At 37.4% G+C, this 20,573-nt stretch overlaps 1 protein-coding gene across 1 annotated transcript in view; it reads left to right on the forward strand.

Annotated features, from left to right (window-relative positions):
* The window catches only part of LOC124234382 (Down syndrome cell adhesion molecule-like), a 684,040-nt gene that overhangs the window by 413,437 nt on the left and 250,030 nt on the right, over window positions 1-20,573 (forward strand). Inside the window, exons 8-9 of the mRNA XM_046651745.1 lie at window positions 6,884-7,180; window positions 7,929-8,204. Of these exons, the coding sequence (XP_046507701.1) occupies window positions 6,884-7,180; window positions 7,929-8,204 (573 nt within the window). The remainder of the gene's footprint in view (window positions 1-6,883; window positions 7,181-7,928; window positions 8,205-20,573) is intronic.

The following is a 20,573-nucleotide window of genomic DNA, read 5'->3' on the forward strand; positions in this document are numbered from 1 at the left end:
ATTGATAATCCATAATAATGTCAGAAGAGTTCAGGTTATCGGAGAGTGACAGCAAGAAAGATTTCAAAGACACTCAGCACTCACTGGGGAAATAATGTCTGCTTCCATCTCCAAAAAAGCCTGTCACTTGAATAAAAAAGGGGGGGCAAAGGAGCCTACAGAGCATACTCATGGATTTATTTGTCGCATGTCAGTTTCCATTCAGGACAAGAAGCTTCACTTTATTTTTTTCTCTTCTGAGAGATGACAGTTCTAATGTAGCAAAAGAGAGCAGAAATGGAATTACAAACACATATCTAATATCTGCATTAAAGTGGTGTCTAACTAGTATTTTCCAATAAAGCCTCCTATTATTTCCACTGAAATAGCTATGGTTTAACATAAATCATAAAATCTCACAATACTATGAACTAAGAATGGCCATTGATATAATGCATAATCTGAGAGTATTTCCTATGAGGCCAAAAGAATTGGAATGAAGTGTAAAGAAAATAGAATCTAATAATTATGGGTTCAAGATCAAAACCAGAATAACTGGAGAATGGAATAGTAAAAAAAGAATAAGAACAGGTCCTATTTCAGGAAATTATAGAATAGCATGTATCAGATTAACTTGCAAGAAGATAAAAATTATGAACTTTGGGGAAAGCAAAAGTGTATGCGGACACTGGGGAGACACTCAAAAGCAGACATAAATGATTTGACCTTTAAAAGAAGGAGAAAGAACTGGGTGATATCTACATTGATACCACATTTCCCCTCAGGATGGACATTCTCCAGTCTTTGTGGGGTAGGGGGAAAAAAACTAGAGCACTAGAAGAAAAGCAGAAAGCTGCAGTCTTATGGGATTGAGGTATGGAAGGGCAGAGGTCTGTACTGTCAAATCACCTGCTTATTGAAGGAGGTGAGTAGGAATTCCAGGAAAGAGGAAATAACAGTAGGGAATCCTAAAATCTCAAAGCAAAATTCCTTGAAAAACTTAGTGGACACCTGAACTGCAAAAATTTGAAGGCAGGTCCAAGTATACAATAAAAATAAGTAGACATACAAAAAAAAAACAACTACAACAGGACATTGTGACCAGAGGTCAAAAGGCAAAGTAGCCAATAGAAATAGACATTGAGAGAACCCAGATGTTAGAATAAGCAAAGACTTTAAAGCTTCTATTTAAAATATGTTCAATAACTTAAAGGAAAGTATAGGCATAAGGAATGAAGATCTTGGGAAGACCAGCAGAGAAAATGGCAACTATGAAAAGGAACCAAGAGAAATGGGAAATTCACTGCATTGACTTCAGTGGAAGATCAGAGAAGGAGGAAGAGAGGGTCAGTGAACTTGAAGATTAATTAAAATAAAATATCCAACATGAAGCACAGAGAGAAAGAAGACTGCAAGGAAAATGAACAGAGCCTCAGTGGCATGTGGGACATTTATCAGATGGCCTGATATACGTATAATTAGAGGGCCAGAGAAATAGCAGACAGAGAATGAGGAAGAAAAATATTTGAAAAAGTAATGACTATAATTTTCCCAAATTTGGTTTAAAAAAATAAGCCAAGAAACTCAGCAAGCCCCAAGAAGCATAAATAAAAAGAAAACCACATGCAGGCATATCTGAATCAAGTTGCTGAAAAAAAAGATAAATAGAAAATCTTGTAATTCTGAGGGAGGAAACATATTACATAAAAAAATGAAGTCATGAGGTCAACCTCGTGGCATAGTGGTGAAGTTCAGTACACCCCACTTTGGTGGCCTGGGTTCATGGATTTGGATCCCCGGTGTAGAACTACTCCACTCAACAGCCATGCTGTGGCAGTGACCCACATACAAAATAGAGGAAGTTTGGCACAGCTATTAGCTCAGGGCTAATCTTCCTCAAGCAAGAAAAGAGGAAGATTGGCAACAGATGTTAGCTCAGGGGGACTGTTCCTCAGCAAAAAAGAAAAGAATAAGAAGTCATTCAGGCTGAAGGGAAATGACCTAAAATGGAAGCTTAGATCTGTAGGAATAAAGAACATGAGAAATGGTAGTAAATATGTTAAAAAAATTTAGCAAAATTGTTTTTTTCTTTTCATTTTTTTAAACAATTGACAAATCATACAATTATAAAATCACAACACTGTATTATAGAGTTTATAACATAAATAGATAATAACCCAAAGAACAGAATATAAATTAAATTATTTGAAAGTATTTGTTTCAAGGTTCTTACATTTCACATGGAGATTATAATCTTAAATTTTAGCACAGGTGATTAAAATTATATAGATAGATGTGCCAGGCTGGTGGCATTGTGGTTGAGTTTGTGTGTTCCACTTCAACAGCCTGGAGTTTGCGGGTTCGGATGCCAGGTGTGGACCTACACTCCACTCATCAGCCATGCTGTGGTGGCATCCCATGTACAAAGTGGAGGAGGATTGGCACAGATGTTAGCCCAGGGCCACTCTTCTTCAAGCAAAAAAGAGGGATATTGGCAATAGATGTTGGCTCAGGGCCAACATTCCTCACCTCCTCCCCCCAAAAATACATATAGGTATATGCATACATACACATATACATATTAGTATTCATATACATATAAATATGTATTTGTGTAAGTGTCTCTCTATACAAATATGTATATATATATAAATATGTATATATGGATCTGTATATCTATGCATCTGTCTATATAAAACTCAGTTGGAATTTATCCCATAAGTGCAAGATTGGCAAAACATTAAAAATAAAACTTATCTATGTATATGTAAGTCATCATATTAACAGAATAAAGGAGAAAAAGTAATTGATGACCTCAATATATCAACAAAAAAATCATTTGACAAAATTCAACATCCATTCAGAAGGAAAATTCTCAGCAAACTAGGAGGATAAGGAACTTCCTTGACCTGATTAATGTCATCTATGAACAATCTATAATGGCATCTATGAATAATCTATAGCTATAGTCATCCTTAACGGTTAAACATTAAATATTTTTCATTTAACATTGAGACCAAGGCTAGGAGGCTCACACCTTCCACTTCTATCCAACGTTGTACTACAAGTCCTAGCCAGGCATGAATAGAAAACAAAATGTATAAAGTTTTGAAAGGAAAAATTTCAGCTGTCTTTAATCACAGGACTTGTTTACTTAGAAAACCCCAAGAAATCTATCAAACAATTCCTAGAAGCGTAAGTGGGTTTAGGAAGTCATAGGATACAAGATCAATGTAAAAAATGCAATTTTATTTTTACATAGTAGGAACAAACAATTGGAAAATAATATTTTAAAATTCCCATTACATTAGCATAAAACATAAGACATTTAGGAATAATTTAACAACAGATGTGAGAGAGCTCAACATGTAAAACGATACAACATTGCTAATATAAAATTGTGAGAACCTGAAACATTGGAAGGACATGCCATATTCAAGGACTGGGAAAGTAATTTCTTAAGGTAACGGTTCTCTCTAAAATGATTGATGTAATCCCAATCAAAATCTCTACAGCTTTTATGGATGACTTTAAAATTTATATAGAAAAGTGGAAGTCCTGTAGTCCAAACGGATTTAAAAAATATATATGGAAAAGTAAAGAACTGAGAATCACTCCAACAGTCTTGAAAAAAGGAATAAAGTTGGAGGACTCATCCTACTAGGTTTGAAGACTTACTCTACATCTGCATTAAACGAGGTAGATGTATTGCTCGGTGGAACACAATCGATGGTCCAGAAACATGCTCACACATATATGTTGAAGGGATTTGCAAAAGAACACACGATATTCAATAGGTAAAGGAAAGTCTTTTCGACCAACAGTACCGAAACTACTCAATGAAGGTATGGACAGAAATGAATATCAATCCCTACCTGACACTTTATACTTTACACAAAAATTAATGGGATATGAATTATAGATTGAAATTTAAAGTCAAAAACTATAAAGTCTCGAAAAAGAAGCACAGAAGAATTCTTCATCATTTTGGGATAGATAAAGCTTTCTTAGGACCAAGAAAACACAGAGTGGCAAAGAGAAAGACATCATTAAGAAAAGGAAAAGGCAACTACAGACTGAAAGAAGCTATTTTACACACATGAGCACACATATGTGTTATATTCTATATATGTGCCTGACAAACATTCTGTGTCATTTATATAAGCTATCTGACAAATATATCTAACCATTATGTGATTCTGACATATGTATAGATACTTGTATTCAGCGTACATAAAGAATTTCTACAAATCAATAACAAAGGCAAACAGTCTAATATAAAAGTGGACAAAAGATTTGAGCAGACATTTCACAAAAGGAGATATACAATGTCCTATAAGCACATGGAAACAACATTACTTCCATGATATTTTGGCCAAAAATGCACAACCTGCTTCTAATCCTGAGGAAATAGTTACTACAAAGTAACTCTTCAAAAATGTCAAAGTCAAGAAATATAAGAGACCTAAGAAAGTTCCAGATTAAAAGAGACTAAAGAGACATGACAAATAAATGTAATGTGTAATACTGATTGAACAGGGAAAAAATAGCTATAAGGGACATTTTGGGTCAATTGGCAGGCTTTCAATGTGGACAGTACATTAGGTAATGGTACTGTTCCAAAGTCACATTTCTTAATTTTGCTAATTGTACTGTGGTTATGGTAGAATATATGCATGTATAAAGGTACATCCTCTGTGATTACATGGGTTTGAAGGTCAAGAACACACAGAATTAATTCATGGTGATAGAAATCAGAACAGTGACTGCCCATGGTGAGTGAGGATTGATTTAAAGGAGCCCTAGGAATAAGGATGATGGATGATCCCCATGTTGCGGGATGATGGAAATGTTTTATATCTCGAGCGTTATGTTGGTTACACAGGTGTATATATTTAAGAAAACTCATTCTGTTTGTACACTTAAGATCTGCACATTTCACTGTATGTAAACTTTATCTATGAAAAAACAGTATAACTGAAGAAAACGTTCCTAAACAGATAAAAATGACTTGAGTTTTCAGTCCACGGTGTAAAAATCAGTGCAAAGAAATTTACAGCTAAATACATCCTGAAGATAAAGTTGAATTGTAAGGTCAAATAAAATAATCTCAACATCCCCCAGCATCAACAACTGATTATGTACAGAGAATAAAAATCAGGATGATGTCTAACTTCTCTGTGAATTAAATGCAAAGCCTGTTGAAGCAGTGTCTGCCGTATTCTAAGGGCAGAAATGCAGGGTCTTCATTTTAATATTAGGAAGTTCTTTTTCTGATCTTTGGGAGGGTAAGGGAGATGTTTGCAACACAAGGACACTGAGATGTGCTCCTTATGAATTCATCTGGGAAAAAACATACTTGAGAGCCTTCTCCAGGCAATCAGAATGTGAGTTGGAATGAAGAAGATTCAGGAATTTGCAAATGAAAAGATGGTAGCAGACTGTAGTGCAGCACCTCACCACAACGCTTCCCGTCATGAGAACCCCACACAGCTGGCCCCGCTGGCCACAGAATGGGCTTCAAGGTTTTGGGTCAATGAGTAACTCTTTCTTCAGGACTTGGAAGTGCTAACAGTTATCTCTCTGTGATGAAATTGCAAGCTATCTTCAGTTCTGTCTCCCATATGTCTTTTCTGTATCTATACTTTCCGGTTTTTCAACAATAGATATCTATAAGTCTTATAATAAAAATTAGAACCTAAAAAATAATATCTGGTAATCATTATCTTTCATTCTGCGATGAATCCTGAAAATGAGCACAAAAATCCTTTTAAAAAACTATCTCCTTCAGCAAAGTTTATTACTAAAATCAAAAATCCTGTTGCATGTGATCACAATTATGTGACATAATTGTGACCCACAAATAATGAGCCACTTACGCCTAGAAAAGAAGTGTCACAGTGTTGATTTATTTCCCTGAGGCTAGTAGGCCTATTCACAACTTTTCCTTCCTTTGACTTTCAAGTATTTTTCTGTAATATGCATGTCTCTCTCTTTTTTTTTCATGGGGAGCCATATAAAAAAAAGACACATGCATTTGTGATTACTACTATACAATACGAGGGAAGTAGTCCACATCTGTGATAGAAAAATAATGGAATATGAAAACTTGGTCTTTGTTGAAAATATGGGAAATTCCCATGGAAATTTCCCTAAGACTAAGCTCCTAGTTTGCCTGGGATAACCTTGAGTTGTGTCTGTTCTCCTGTTATAATTGTTCATAGTACCCATTCCATTCTCAAAAGCGCCCCAGGTTGGATGATAAATTATATGGCCACCCTACTTAAGATACTTATAGAGATATTTAATACGTGCCAGAAAGGTCAAACTTTATTTAGCTTTTACTCATTCTCAGAGGCTTCTTGGAAATTTACATGTATGTCCCATTTGTCATTAAAACTACAAGAGGTTATTTCTTATGAGAAAAGAAAGATTAGATAATCAGTTTCTCAGTCTTTCTCAGTCTTTCTTCCTCTAAGCAGTTCCCTAGTGAGCAATCCCGAATGACCTTGGGGAAGTAGAAAGCTGCAGTGACTAGGGGTGTGGATTTCCTCTGTTTACAGTTTTGGGAGGGGCACATACCAGTTTTGAATTGTAGACTTCTTAAGAGCTGACATTGTTTAATATGAATATCTCGGCTGCATTGTTATTCTTCTTGTTATGATAATCAGGAAATACATAAGCAATTTATTGAAGCTTGCTAATGCTGTGTTTATCTCTTTTGAAAGTGAAATCTTATTGTTATTGGGATTTAGCTTTATCAATAAAACCAGGCTTTTTTGTAGTGTTTAATAAGCCTTAGTCATTTAGTAATCATCTACCTCCTAATCATTAAATAAATGTACTTGGAAGTTGTTTAATTATTTGTATGTGCCACTTCCTTCCATGATTTGTCTTCCTACAGATGGAACTCCTAAAATCATTTCCGCCTTTAGTGAAAAAGTAGTGAGTCCAGCAGAACCGGTTTCCCTCATGTGCAACGTGAAGGGAACTCCATTGCCCACAATCACGTGGACCCTGGATGACGACCCTATTCTCAAGGGTGGCAGTCACCGCATCAGCCAGATGATCACGTCAGAGGGAAACGTGGTCAGCTACCTAAACATCTCCAGCTCTCAGGTCCGGGATGGGGGAGTGTACCGCTGCACGGCCAACAACTCGGCAGGAGTCGTCCTGTACCAGGCTCGAATAAACGTAAGAGGTGCTTGTCAAATCAGCTCCTCAAAAAAACACACATAACTCATTGTAGTGGAGAAGAAGGTTTCTGCATGCACTGAGCTGAGTCTTGGAATGCCAAAACGGATTAACTATTGCTTCTCATTTCCTGCCCTTTCCTTCCTACTCAGGAATGGCACTGATTGGGTTAACGTTGGAAACGGCGTTTTGATTTCTTTAGTCAGCTTCTCCCCTTCTTTTTCTCTTAGATTTGTCCACTGGATCTTTCCTTTCCTGGTTAATGCTCTGCATGCCTCTTCCTTCTTCCTCTTCTGTTCTCCTACATTCATGGCAAACCTTCATGTACATGCTATCTTAACTTACATTCATAGTGCAACGTGGCATACCCTCCATCTTCATATCTATTTTATAGAGAGAGCTAAACAGCCGAATTGCTACCAGTGTTTTCACAGAAAGAGCATGAGTGTGCTGTGCAGACTAGTTGCTTTTTATTGATTAAATTGCCTTTTACCTTGTAATTCAAAATGTTTTAATGGAAGTTATTGATAATTAAAGTATTTAACACTCACTCAACTCATTTGGAAGTAATGAAATTAAAGGAAAAGAAAAAACCTCCTTAGTGGAAAATGCCAAATACAGAGAAACTTATTAAATTGAAAAAGATGTCTTATGTGAAAATAACCTACATTTTTAACTCAAGGAAAAGTGTACCCATTTCTGCACATGAGAAGTACCCTTAAATTATTTTCAAGAGTTTCTTTGTGTCTCTCTAGGGCCTGCAAGCATTCGACCAATGAAAAATATCACAGCAATAGCAGGACGGGACACGTACATTCACTGTCGAGTGATTGGCTATCCATATTACTCCATCAAATGGTACAAGAACTCTAATCTGCTTCCTTTTAACCACCGCCAAGTGGCGTTTGAGAACAATGGAACTCTGAAACTCTCAGACGTGCAAAAAGAAGTGGACGAGGGCGAGTACACGTGCAACGTGCTGGTTCAGCCGCAGCTCTCCACCAGCCAGAGTGTCCATGTGACCGTTAAAGGTAAGGCTGTTCCTCTCCACCCCCACACAACCTGCCATTGCTGCTTCACCAGATCAACAATTAGGAGTGGAACAATCTAAGAATCTGCACATTTAGAGTAGGACAATTGTAAACACCATGGAATGATTGGATTAGAACATTAGATGTTCTGTTCTCTTTACTACTGCATCTTGCAAGACCTGTGGTCGATATAGCTATCTTTTCGTGTGAACTTTTGGCTTGATTTTCAGGAGGGCGTGTGCTGTTAATATTACCATAGAAAAAAGAAATGCATCGTTGGCTTGGTTATCTAGTTTTCTGAGAGATAATTTTAAAACATGTATCTTTCTTTTCCTAAAAATGAGTTCTTTTAGAATCCAACTGGAAGAAAGAGGATTTCATACAAGCTTCTCATCTTGAGTGAATGAACACTTCCAAGTAACAATATAGGAATTAAATGACTAAAGGACTACGTAGAAAATTTCTTGACTTTTAAGTTATTCTTTACATCATGACATCATGACATAGACTATCATGGAATCTAACCATGAGGATGAACTTTGGAGATAATGCAGCTCAACTCCAATCTCCTTATCAGTAAAGACCAATAAAGTGGCAAGACCCGTCCAGGAACACACAGCTTTATAGTGGCAGACCCTTAGAGGAGACTGTTTCTTCCATTCCTCAATTCAGTTTCCTCAGCTGAACCTAAAATGAAAATTTCCAATTATGTAAATAATCTACATGAAGTAGGTCATGAAAATAGCTCTAATATGTTATGAAACAGTTTCAAAAATCTGTGAAAGCAGCCTCCTGCCACGTTAAGCTGCCTGCTTGAGCTGTCCAAGTTATCTCCCTGTGTACCACTCATTGTCTTTGGTGTCCTCCTTACAAAGTTGCATGGGTTTTCCATGGTCTTCCCCACCATCTTTTCTCACAAACCGTTTCCGTTTACCTTTCTAGGAACGCCTATAAATATACACACACACATAAAATATGTAATATGTTATGTACTGTATGTTATCTAATATCTGTTCTACCTTAGATACACTTGCAAATGAATAATTTTGAATTTTTTTAATAACCACCTATCTTAAGAATTTTTTCAAATCATTAGAAAATCTTGACAAACAAGACGGGTCATACCTGCATAAAAGTCAATTTTGTGGTTGTATTTATGTCTTCTGCCATCATTTATGGAACATCTACTCTGTGCCAGGCGCCACTCTAGGCCGTGAGGAAAACAGTGATGAAGAAGGTAGACAAAATCTTTTCCGTCATGAAGCTTTGCTTCCAATCAGGAGAGACAAAAAATAAAGCAAGTAAATAAACTAGAAAATACTTTACAGTATTCAATACCATGCAGAGAATTAAAACATGGCAGTATGTTAAAGGCTAGCTGCGATGGAGAATTTGCACCTTTTTAATGAATTTTTCGTACTCTCCTATCTTAGAATTCATTACTCTCTTATACCCTTTGAATGAATGTTTTACCAACACATGGTTTTGTACCATGACAGGTTGATCATTTGGAAATGATTGGTTCTCTGAGCTATGTAGAGCTTCCAAATGTTGACACAATTCATTATACAATATCAAAATATCACCGTGATTCCATGAGAAAGGTCTCTAAATATTGGAAAGCTGTCAAGTTCATGGTGACAGTACAAGTTTTCCAAAATTCTATTTTTTTGCTTGAAAGTGTGAGTTTTATTGTTTACAACAAACACTGTCAGTTGTGATTGTAGGAGTGACAGGCTCATTTCTTTCTTTTCCAGGAAAATGTCTGCCAAATAAACGAGCCTGAATAACTGTAGTTTTTAGGTAGACATTCTTTGAGGAAGCAATGAAATTCCGTGGAAAAAGTGGCTAGTTGAGCTTGTAACTCAGCAAGCGCACAACTACTTTACTCGAAATCAACAACCTTCTCAGCAGGCAGTGGAAGTGTTTTGTTCATTCTTCCCATTTTGTTACACAGAACATTGAACATTAAACATGACATGAACTCATGGGTCAAGATTTATTAAAATTATTGTTTTTATGGCTTCGTAAGTGTCCTTAAATGAAACTGGTTTAAGAAAACAACAACGACTGGGATATGTGTTGGTAAACGATACAACTTCTAGTATATTCTGATGTGCTAGTGTGATTTGTGCTAAGGTTCTACCAGTCTTACCCACCACTATTTTTGCACATCTGTGCAAATGTCCACAAAATGAGAAAAGCAAATAACATCTTAGTACTCTAATGAAAATGGTTGTCTTCTTGCAGATTCATTAAAATGGTTTCAAGGATCCCCATGGGTCTGCAAACTACATTTTGAAAATATTCAGTGCTAAACGTTTCATTTATTTTTAATGTTCACTCATTATGAATGATGCATCAAATGAGCTTCTTTATGTGTTGGCCTTTCTCTGCTTTTAAGATTATTTCTTTCAGGAAAAATCGCCAGAACTATGGCCATTGGATAAATGAATATAAATATTTTAATACCATTCTTTTAGGAGACATAAGTTCAAATAAAGACCATCTGAATCACTTTTACTCTTAAAATTCCAAAAACTTTTATTCTTTTCCAGATCAGCAAATCAATGTATTAATCTTGGCCCTTTCGATTTTAAGTGACAGAGACCAATCCAAAAACTAGCTTATGCCCCAAAGGAGAATTTATTGGCTTTTATAACCAGCATATCTATGATTTTAGGAAACAAAATTTCACAATTTAATCAAACAGTTGTGTTTTCAGGAATCTTTTTCTTTTAAGCATATATTATGCACTATAAATATTTTCAGCTCCTTTACAAAGGCTGCCAAACAAAAGGACAATCCTATTTTGTGAAATGTTTCATTATAGCCGCCTGGTGAGAAATGGCTGGTGGTGAGTGGGGCAGTCGTTGGGATATGGGATTTGCAATATTTAACAGAGTGGTCAGGGAAGGCTTCTTTAAGAAGGTGAGATTTGAGCAAGGACATAGAGGTGTGCAAGAGAGCCAAGCAGATATCTGGGGAAGAACATTCTAGACAAAGGGAACAGATAGAACAAAAACAGGAGTGTGCCTGGCAAGCTTGAGGAAGAGCAGAGAGGCTAGTGTGGCTGAAGCAGAGTGAACGAGGACGAAATTAATAGGAATGAGGTCAGAATTAGCAGGACCATTTCATGTGGGACCTAGATTTGGGTTGTAATGACTTGAGTTTTTTCTTTTGAGTGAGATGAGGGGATATATCGGGTGATTTTAAACAGAAGTCACATGGTCTGACTTGGGTTTTAAAAGGATACTTCTGACTCCTGTGCTGAGAATTAGGCTAAAGGGCAAGAAGAGACAAGCACAGTGACCTCTTAGAAGGCTAATCCAGGTGAGAGATAGGAGGGCTTGGACCAGAGAGATAGAAAGTAGAAGAAAGATTCTGGGCATGTTTTTAAGGTCTATTCAATAGGATTTCCTGATGGATTGGATGTGGCTGTGAGAGAAACAAAGATGGAAGGATAACTCCAAAATTCTGACCTGAGCTATGGCAAGAAGAGCCCTGCCATCAACTGAGTTAGCAAAAGATCTAGTGGAACAGTCTAAGGGAAGAAATTAGGAGTCTACTTTTTGACATGTTGAGGTTGAAATATATATTACACAAATAATTGGATCCAGTAAGTAGGAAACTGCATTTAGGAGAGTGGTATTTAGGATTCTGGGATGTGGATTTGGAGACAACAGTGAATAGATAATGTGTAAGGGCACAGGCCTAAGTGTGACTGTCGAGGGACTCTGCGTACCCCACTGCAGATTTCACCTTCATGTAGGCGGACATCAGTCGCTTAGGCAGACGCACAGCAAAACCTATTCACCAAATGTCTAAAGACAAAGTCTGACAAAAATTCAAACAAGAACTGTCTGAAATTTAAATTTGTCTTGTTAAATTTCCTAGATTGGGAAGCAGTGTATTGACCATGACCCTATTTATAAAAAAAAGTGCGGGAATCCACCAGTTTAACAGCAATTACAATAGTGTATTGGGGGAGATAGGGATGGAAATTCAAGGGCATGTTAAGCCAAACTTTGGGAGGGGCAGAGATAGCGTGGGCCTCAGGGGAGGCCTGATCTAGACCCGTAATGACCATCTGGATGTTCTGTCTGTCTCTTTGGTGCTTCCCTCCGCACATCAGTTTAATTCCCTCAGAGCAGCTTCTTGATATGGCAGAAAAATTGGCCCTGAATATCTCTGTACTCACATGCCCACAACTATGACAGAGAAGAACAGAGCCCTTTCCTTACCATTCCATGTAGGAAAATCCTACAGAGGGACTCTGGTTGGCATTCCATAGGCCACCAGCCCATTCCTGGACCAGTGCCTATGGCCAGAGCAATGGGGTACCTGCATAGGCTGCCTGCCTCCACCCACACCCCCATGCCAGGGAGAAGATTGAAAGATCAAAGAAGGAGGAAAATGAAAGCAGCTGACAATACAAGCTGTGTTAAGACAGTGACCTAAAACATGAACAGGGCTCATAACGACTTCAGAACGTGTGTTCACTTTGCATATTAAAATGTGCTCAATCGAGAAAGGCCCCTGAGCAGGTCAATATTTCAGAAAATAAATTCTATCCAATGGCTAAGAATTCTCTCTAAAACCAACCCCAGGGAGAAGAAGAACCATCTTAGGCAATGGAAGCCAAGCAAAGACCATTGATAGGGAGGGTGGAGGAGAGAGGCCAGATGAAAGGAGGATGTCAGGTGCGACAATCAAATCAGAGAGATAAAGAAAGCAGAAAAGTCATCCAGATGCAGGAAGATACTGAGATCAAACAGATCTATGACTATTACAACAGCCATATGAACAAAGCAAGAGACATCCTCGTCTGTCTCTAATAATAGGCTCCTTGATGACAGATCAGATCTCTCAGGAGACCCCACCATGTGAGACTATCACACACTAACAAAAGTTTGATGGGAAAGACTTTAAACAATGGATTTGGGGTCAGCCCCATGGCCAAGTGGTTGAGTTCGTGTGCTCCACTTTGGTGTCCCAGGGTTTTGCTGGTTCGGATCCTGGGCGCAGACCTAGCGCTGCTCCTCAAGCCATGCTGAGGTGGCGTCTCACATATCAGAACTAGAAGGACCTACAACTAGAATATACAACTATGTTCTGGGGAGCTTTGGGGAGAAAAAGAAAAAAAGAAGATTGGCAGTAGATGTTAGCTCAGGGCCAATCTTAAAAAAAAAAACAGTGGTTTTGCCAAGAAGCCAGGAATGCAGAACTTGGTCAAAAAATATATGTTGAGTTGATGTTCATCAGATTTAAATTAATTTTTTAAATGTATGTCTGGGCAGAGGAGAGAGCATGTACTTTTTGTTAATCATTGCTTCAAGACATATTTTCTTCTGCTTTAAGGAACATTTTCTAAACCAAATACAGTGTTGGCTTTCAATACTGCAGGATATCCCAGCTTGCTTTTACTTAATTTCATCTTTTCTCTGTAGATAGATGAAACGTAGATACTGAAAGAGGAAAATTGCAGGCTGAGTGGATAGAGTTAAGGATGCATAAGCCAGTGTGGGACTTCCCAGGTGAAAAATAATAAATTCTGGATTCCTTTATGTCAGTTTAGGGCATTCTTTTTTGTGTCTGTTATATTCACATGCATTGCACTCTTACAAAGATATTTAGAGTAATTTGGTTTAAGATACCACTTGCATTTATTGCTTAAAATGACTTCTAACTTTCAATATGTAGTAACAATTATACACTATTAACAATTTTAGCCTTTAATCCGATGTTGTTAGTAAGGTCATAACCAAATTGACTTCTGAACATTTAAATTTGAATTTTAAAATGTTTTGAAATGCAATATATAAATTAAATAACACTCCAGTGGTCAGGGTTAGTAGTCCATCAAAGCTTTTTAAAAATGAATAACCTTTACTGTTTTCAATTATGATAAGAGGAGAGATGAGGAACAGCTGAATTACAGGAAAAGACTGCGGTTTTTGACTCTCTCTGTGGATCAGGATCGAAAGAAACTCTTTCCCATTTTGTGCATTAAATACAGCTCCATTCCCTTTCCTGTTAGACTACACAGTGAATATTTTACTCAGATGATTCTGGAAGAGCAAATATGATGTGTTAAATGTTGGCTTCCTTTGGAAGTGGGCCCACTTGTTTCCATCAATAATGCTGCAAACTGTGAAACCCATTTTTATCTTGTTTTCAGGAGATTCTTCTTTAACACTGAATAGAGTGGTGTGTGTGTGTGTATGTGTATTTAGATGACATTTGAAAACAATGCTATTTTTCAGTGATGTCTTTTTTGGTGATAGTCATGACCCTTTGTCTGCTTTGTAGCATATGACTTGGGAAATTTGAAAAAAAACTCAAATTGATATAAATAACATGTTAATTGTTGATAATGCCTGAAACTTAAGCAGTTCTGAAATATCTTAACCAACCAAAAGTCCTCAAACGTGTAGGGAGAAATGAAAGTCAAAAATCCCTTCTTTTGGGGCCAGCCCGGTGGCACAGCGGTTCAGTTAGCACGTTCCGCTTCAGTGGCCCAGGGCTCGCCAGTTCGGATCCGAGGTGCGGACAAGACACCGCTTGACAAGCCATGCTGTGGTAGGTGTCCCACCTATAAAGTAGAGGAAGATGGGCACAGATGTTAGCTCAGGGCCAGTCTTCCTCAGCAAAAAGAGGAGAATTGGCAGTGGATGTTAGCTCAGGGCTGATCTTCTCAAAAAGAATCCCTTCTTTCACTTCATTTCAATTAAACAAGCAGTGTTATATTTAACACATTTCAAAGCTTTTTTCTGTCTCATTTTAGGTGCCACTTTGAACTTGAACAGTGCCTAATTGAGTGTTCTAATTTCTGGGGACCAACACTGCCAGGGAAGTTAATTGGCTGCTAGATAAAAATGTCACCTTCTGTTTATATTTATGTAAAACTTTATAGTTTACAAAACACTTTCATATGTGTAACCTTGATTAATACTCCCAGTGACTTGGCATGTGGATAAAGTCTAATCAGAGAAACAGAGTAAGGAAGTCGGGAGACTGCTTCAAAGTTGTCCACTGATGTATTCAACACTCAAAGACACATATTTGGGTTCCAATACGACCTCATGGTATGTCTTAGAAAAGTAATTCATACTGCAGTGGGAAGCCAGGTTTGAAGTGAGAAGAAATTAAGGCAAAGAACCCAGGAAGAAAGCTAGTTAAAAAGTCAAGAAAGAAGGTTATGTTTAAAGTTAAGGGCATGAGATATTAAAGGCTTAATTTAAGAGAGAGAGAATTAGTTAAATTGAAGAGATGAACAGGAAGGAATTAATTTGGTGAAGGGGGGTGAGTAAGAACCAAAGATGACTCCAGAATTTCCATTCTGGATGATGGAAAGGCTGAGAGAGGGAACCTAAAATATTAGTGTCTTGGGAAAGTCTTCCGAAGGGTAGGGTTTCGTCTAACGTGTCTGTGGAGCCCCCTCGTGGATTCAGACCATGGGAACTTTGAAAGAGGGATTTGGGGACAGCAGGCTAAAATTAATAGAGGGAGATAGTTGAAAATTTAAGTAGCCAAGAGTGTCTAAGAAACAGCAAGCTTTCAGAATTATATTTTATTGGGTTTTTTCAGTTAATATTTACCAATATGGAGATGAGATGATAATACTGGAAATGCAACGAGAGCAACCACAAATATTCCCTCTTTCATATTTCATTCATTTTTATATTTGTAGCACTGTCTCGTTCTAATTTAAGAGAAATTCGTGTCATATCCTGCTTTAAATTGGAGAAAGGATTAGGTGTCACTGACAGTGTCTCTGACTTTATGGCAGTGACCTTTTGTATTCTGGGGCCTAACTGGGACACTTTCTGCACAATTCGACGTAAAGATGCTGCATCCACAGCGGCTTTTTATTATATGCTGAATCTCATCCATCCTCCTGGCAGTCTTGCAGTCTTGCTGTTGGCGCATTTGGGGAAATGAATGCTAAATGAAAACCAGTGCTGATAATGTGTCTGCTCTCCTCCCGTCTCTAGTGAGCGGCTAGGAGCACTGCCTTCTAATGGCATCGTTCTTAGGGGGCTCCTGACAGCTAATGTCATTTGGCCCAGGCAGAGAGAGATACAGCTCTGTGCATGTCACCCACTGCCACTTGCTGACATTTGCTCACTTCCTGTTCCAACCAGAGCACCATCAACTTCCACCAGCTTCCACACCCAACTCTGCCAGGGAGCAAGGGGCCTTCTCTCTTTATCACTTTCACTTTCTTCCACTCTCCATCTCTCTAGCTACTGGAATCCTTTACAGTATCGTTTCTAGAAAACACGGCATTTCAAGTTGTTTTTCTCTTTTAGGTGCCTTATTAAAGTTAAGCAATGTTCAGTGGGTCCTATTTGCTGGGCTCTTATGTGGCCATAAATTTTGGTCATTCACAAAATGTGTATATTGATTTTCAATAATTTCTTAGGGAGTGTATAGTTTCTATGGTGAATAATACAGGAGAAAATAGACGTAGTGGGGAAACATGAAGATAATAATGGTGTGAAATCCTTTTGTGGTAATTTGTGAGTTCAATTGGGATTTTAGATTCTCTTTGTTAATTTCATATCTAAATGTGGTAAAGAAGGCCAGCGAAGTGGGGGGCTGTCACTGTCCCACCGTCCTAAACTCGCCTGACGTGAGGATTCGAGCTCTCAAGCTTCCAGAGAATAGAAATTCTTTGCTTTGGTTAGGATCTCAGAATTGAGCTCCCAACTCAGTCTGAGTACTCTCCTTCTGACAGGATTATCCTGTTGATAGAATGCCTTTCAAAAAACAAAAACAAAAAAGAATGCCTTGTAATTCCTGTTCCATTCTAGGAAATGAGCTGGTACCTTTCTTCAAGGAAACTTTTTGTTAAAAATTTTTAAAAATAATATCTCAAATTAATTTCCTCTAAGTAGAGGAAAAGAAAAGGATTATGTATTGGATTTGTTGTAAAGTCAAAGAATGCAGTTTTCTACTTAGTCAAAATTAAAATTAAGAAATAGTGTTTTGCAATACTTGTTAAACATGGGAACTCAGAGAGAATTAAGTAGAGATGAGAAAGAAAGAACGCTAAGAAAATTACTTACACTTTCCTTGCCTAGCCCATAATCAAACTCTTTGCAAATGCACACGTACACACACACACAGGAAAAGACCCTTTGATAGTGCTTAATTAATAATGCCCTGGTAACATTTTACATCAGAAAAATCAACCCTCAACTGTTTGAAATCATGCAGTAGGACCTTTCATATGAATTGGCACCTAACACTAGTAAATATCAAAATATATAAGTTCAACAGAACTGTGTAGTTTATGCACATATGATATGTGACAAATAATACGTATATTATATTTATATAGGATATATATTTATGCTTATAAATATACATTGTAAATTGTATTTTATATAATTTATATATTATATATTATATAAGTATATATAATAAGTATAGTATAAGTATATATAATATATATAATATGTTTCTATAATTATGTATAAATATATTCATGTGAAATACAAAATATATGCATAGGTTAAAATCATGTATAAATATTTATGTGTATTATAGTCACATATGGCTAGGAATAAATAAGTACGTATAATATATGCCTATATACACAAAAATAGATGATACAATGACAGAACCTTAAGGATATAAATGAACTTGGAGTTTGTTTAGACTAGCCTCTCACATGATACTCAACTCAATGGCCCCTCCACCATACCCGTGTTTTTCAGACTTAGTCTGCACAGGGTCTGTGCAGTGTCCCACGGAGCTCTAAGCCCTTCTTGATTCCTCAAGGCCATGATCATCAGACAGTTCTTCCTCCTTTGAATACAAATCTGCCTTCTCTAGCTCCTCCCCTTATTTCTGGTCCCTTTGGTCCCTCTAGGGCAGCACAGAACTCTCCCCCTTTTCCATATAAGCTCCCAAATGTGTGCAACAGTGAGCTGCTGTCCTCCTGGCTAGCCATCTCTAACATCCCCATTTGTTCACCTACTTTGTATGCAAGACTGTTCAGCAACTCATTTCCTCTGTGACACTGATGTGTCTGTCTGCTCTCAAAGGAACACAGCCCTCTAGGCATCGTCTAATGTCTAAAAGAGGGAAATGAGAGTGACACCTCCATACTGAAGATAAGCCTTCTTTGTTGTAACCCGTGTCCCTTGGCTGTCATTCCTTTGAGCTCATGAACAAAAACCCCTAAGGGTGCTGCTGACTGGTCAGTTGGGCACTTTGTTTTGTTTTGTCAATATTTGCTTTATACCACACCATTATCATCAGTCCATACAAATTCTCCGTTTTGTTTTATTTTAACTTTTTTTTAACCATCCACCAATTCTAATATTCCACCCTGTCCCATAGGCACACGTTTATGTGTACTTACCATATTTATTTCAAAACTCCTTTCTATGCCCTTATTAAGATCTGTATGTAAATACATACAATAAAAGCGTGAAATGTAAACATTTAGGTTGTCCCCCAGCTCTTTGGCTCTGTACGTAATCCTACAATGAATATCCTTATAGATGTGCCCATGTGTATTATTAAGTACAGAACCCGGAAGTAGAATTGTTAGATTGTAGAATTTAACTTAATTTCGCTAATGACTGCACAGCCCTCTCCAAAATTCCTATACCTGTTTATGCAGCCACCAGCCATGCATGAGAGGTCACATTTCCCCACCTTTGCCAGTAATTGATGTCATCTGCCGTTCTAATTTTTGCAAATCTAGTGCATGTAAAGTAGTGTTTTATTTTAATTTGTTTTCTCTTCCATCACCACTGAGGATGAGCATCTCTTCATATTTTTATCAGGTATTTGGGTATCTCATTTATGAATTTCCTTTGCCCATTTTGCCATGTCTTCTTTCTATTTCTTCCTGCTTTGCTATAGTTCTTTAATGTAAATATGAATCTCTTATTACTTAGAAATTGTTGTGAAAATCTTTTACAAGACCATCTCTTGTCTCTTAACTTTGTTTTTGATTGTCTTCATTGAGATCTTGATTAAGAAGGCTCTGAGGTCAGGGAAGATACATCCCTACATTTTTTTCCTACATTTGCTCTATGTTTATATTCCACTGTCCACAGTTAGGTCTTCAATCCATGCTGAGGGTTGTAGGGGTAGGAGAAGTGGGTGTCTTTCTCTATATATTGAGTCAGTTTTCCTGTATCATTTATTAGATGACCCATGCTATGCACTCTTCTCCATATCCCAAGATATCATGGCTGTGTGGTCAGAGACAATTTTAGTCTGTGAAGTGTATTGAAGCTTTCTCTATGGATGTTTCATATATTTCAAAACATATTTGTTTTTTCTTACATTTTGGGGTCATAAATTTGAAAATCTGTTGAAATTGGTCAAAACAATTTAATTGACATAAAGTGTTGTTGAAATATCATAACTATTTTTTTACACCTTTGAATTCTCTCTGACATATTTAAGCATTTTAAGCATTTGCTCAAAAAATACAGCCACTTGAAATCAGTTATGATTAATAACCAAGCTTATAAAGAGAGATGACCTTTTCTAAGTCAAGGTCATGGAAAATACTTCTCAAGTAAATAAACTGCTCTTGCTAATAATCATTGTAAAGAAGCTGATTGGAAAAAGAAGTTAAGTTTTAAAATGAATGCCAGTATTATAAATCTTCATTATCCTTGTCGTTTAGCCTGGCTTTCATCACTTCCAGTTGGATTCTCATGGTTTTGCTTTTGTCAATAGTCCATATAAACAAAAATAAAGTCCTTCAACCCATCCAGATGAGTCTTTTCTTCACTGCATTAGTAACACGTGAGCTATATTTCAATTTTTTCATGCCATGATGATTCAAATGGCTTTTCTTTAAATATTAGAGATGCAGATTAGTTTGGGTTCATCAGAAAAATACCCAGTTTTTTTTAACCAGGTCTTCTGTGTAAACATGTTCTTGCCCTCAACCAGGAGAAAAGCAACCTGCCATTCTCCTCAGTCCAAGGTAACTCTAATTAAGTACAGAAATTCTCATAAATTCTAAAGTTGTTCATCATTTTTAAATGTTAAAGAAATTCTATTTCAACATAATGGTTGTGGTTATAAAACATCTTCTATCAGAAGCCTTGAAGAAACATCTTGAAATGATGCAGGGTCCGTGAGCCGAGGAGTTGAAAGAAAGATTTCTTAGACTCTTAAGATCTGGCAGTAGTGCTCTTTTATTTAGAGAATAGTATAGAATAGCATGGGGACAGGACCCATGGGCAGTCAGAGCTTCTGCTGCCTGCATGGGGACAGGACCCAGGGGCAGTCAGAGCTTCTGCTGCCTGCATGGGGACACGACCCATGGGCAGTCAGAGCTTCTGCTGCCTGCATGGGGACACGACCCATGGGCAGTCAGAG

Source organism: Equus quagga, unplaced genomic scaffold, assembly GCF_021613505.1.
Source record: "Equus quagga isolate Etosha38 unplaced genomic scaffold, UCLA_HA_Equagga_1.0 73442_RagTag, whole genome shotgun sequence".
NCBI lineage: Eukaryota > Metazoa > Chordata > Mammalia > Perissodactyla > Equidae > Equus > Equus quagga.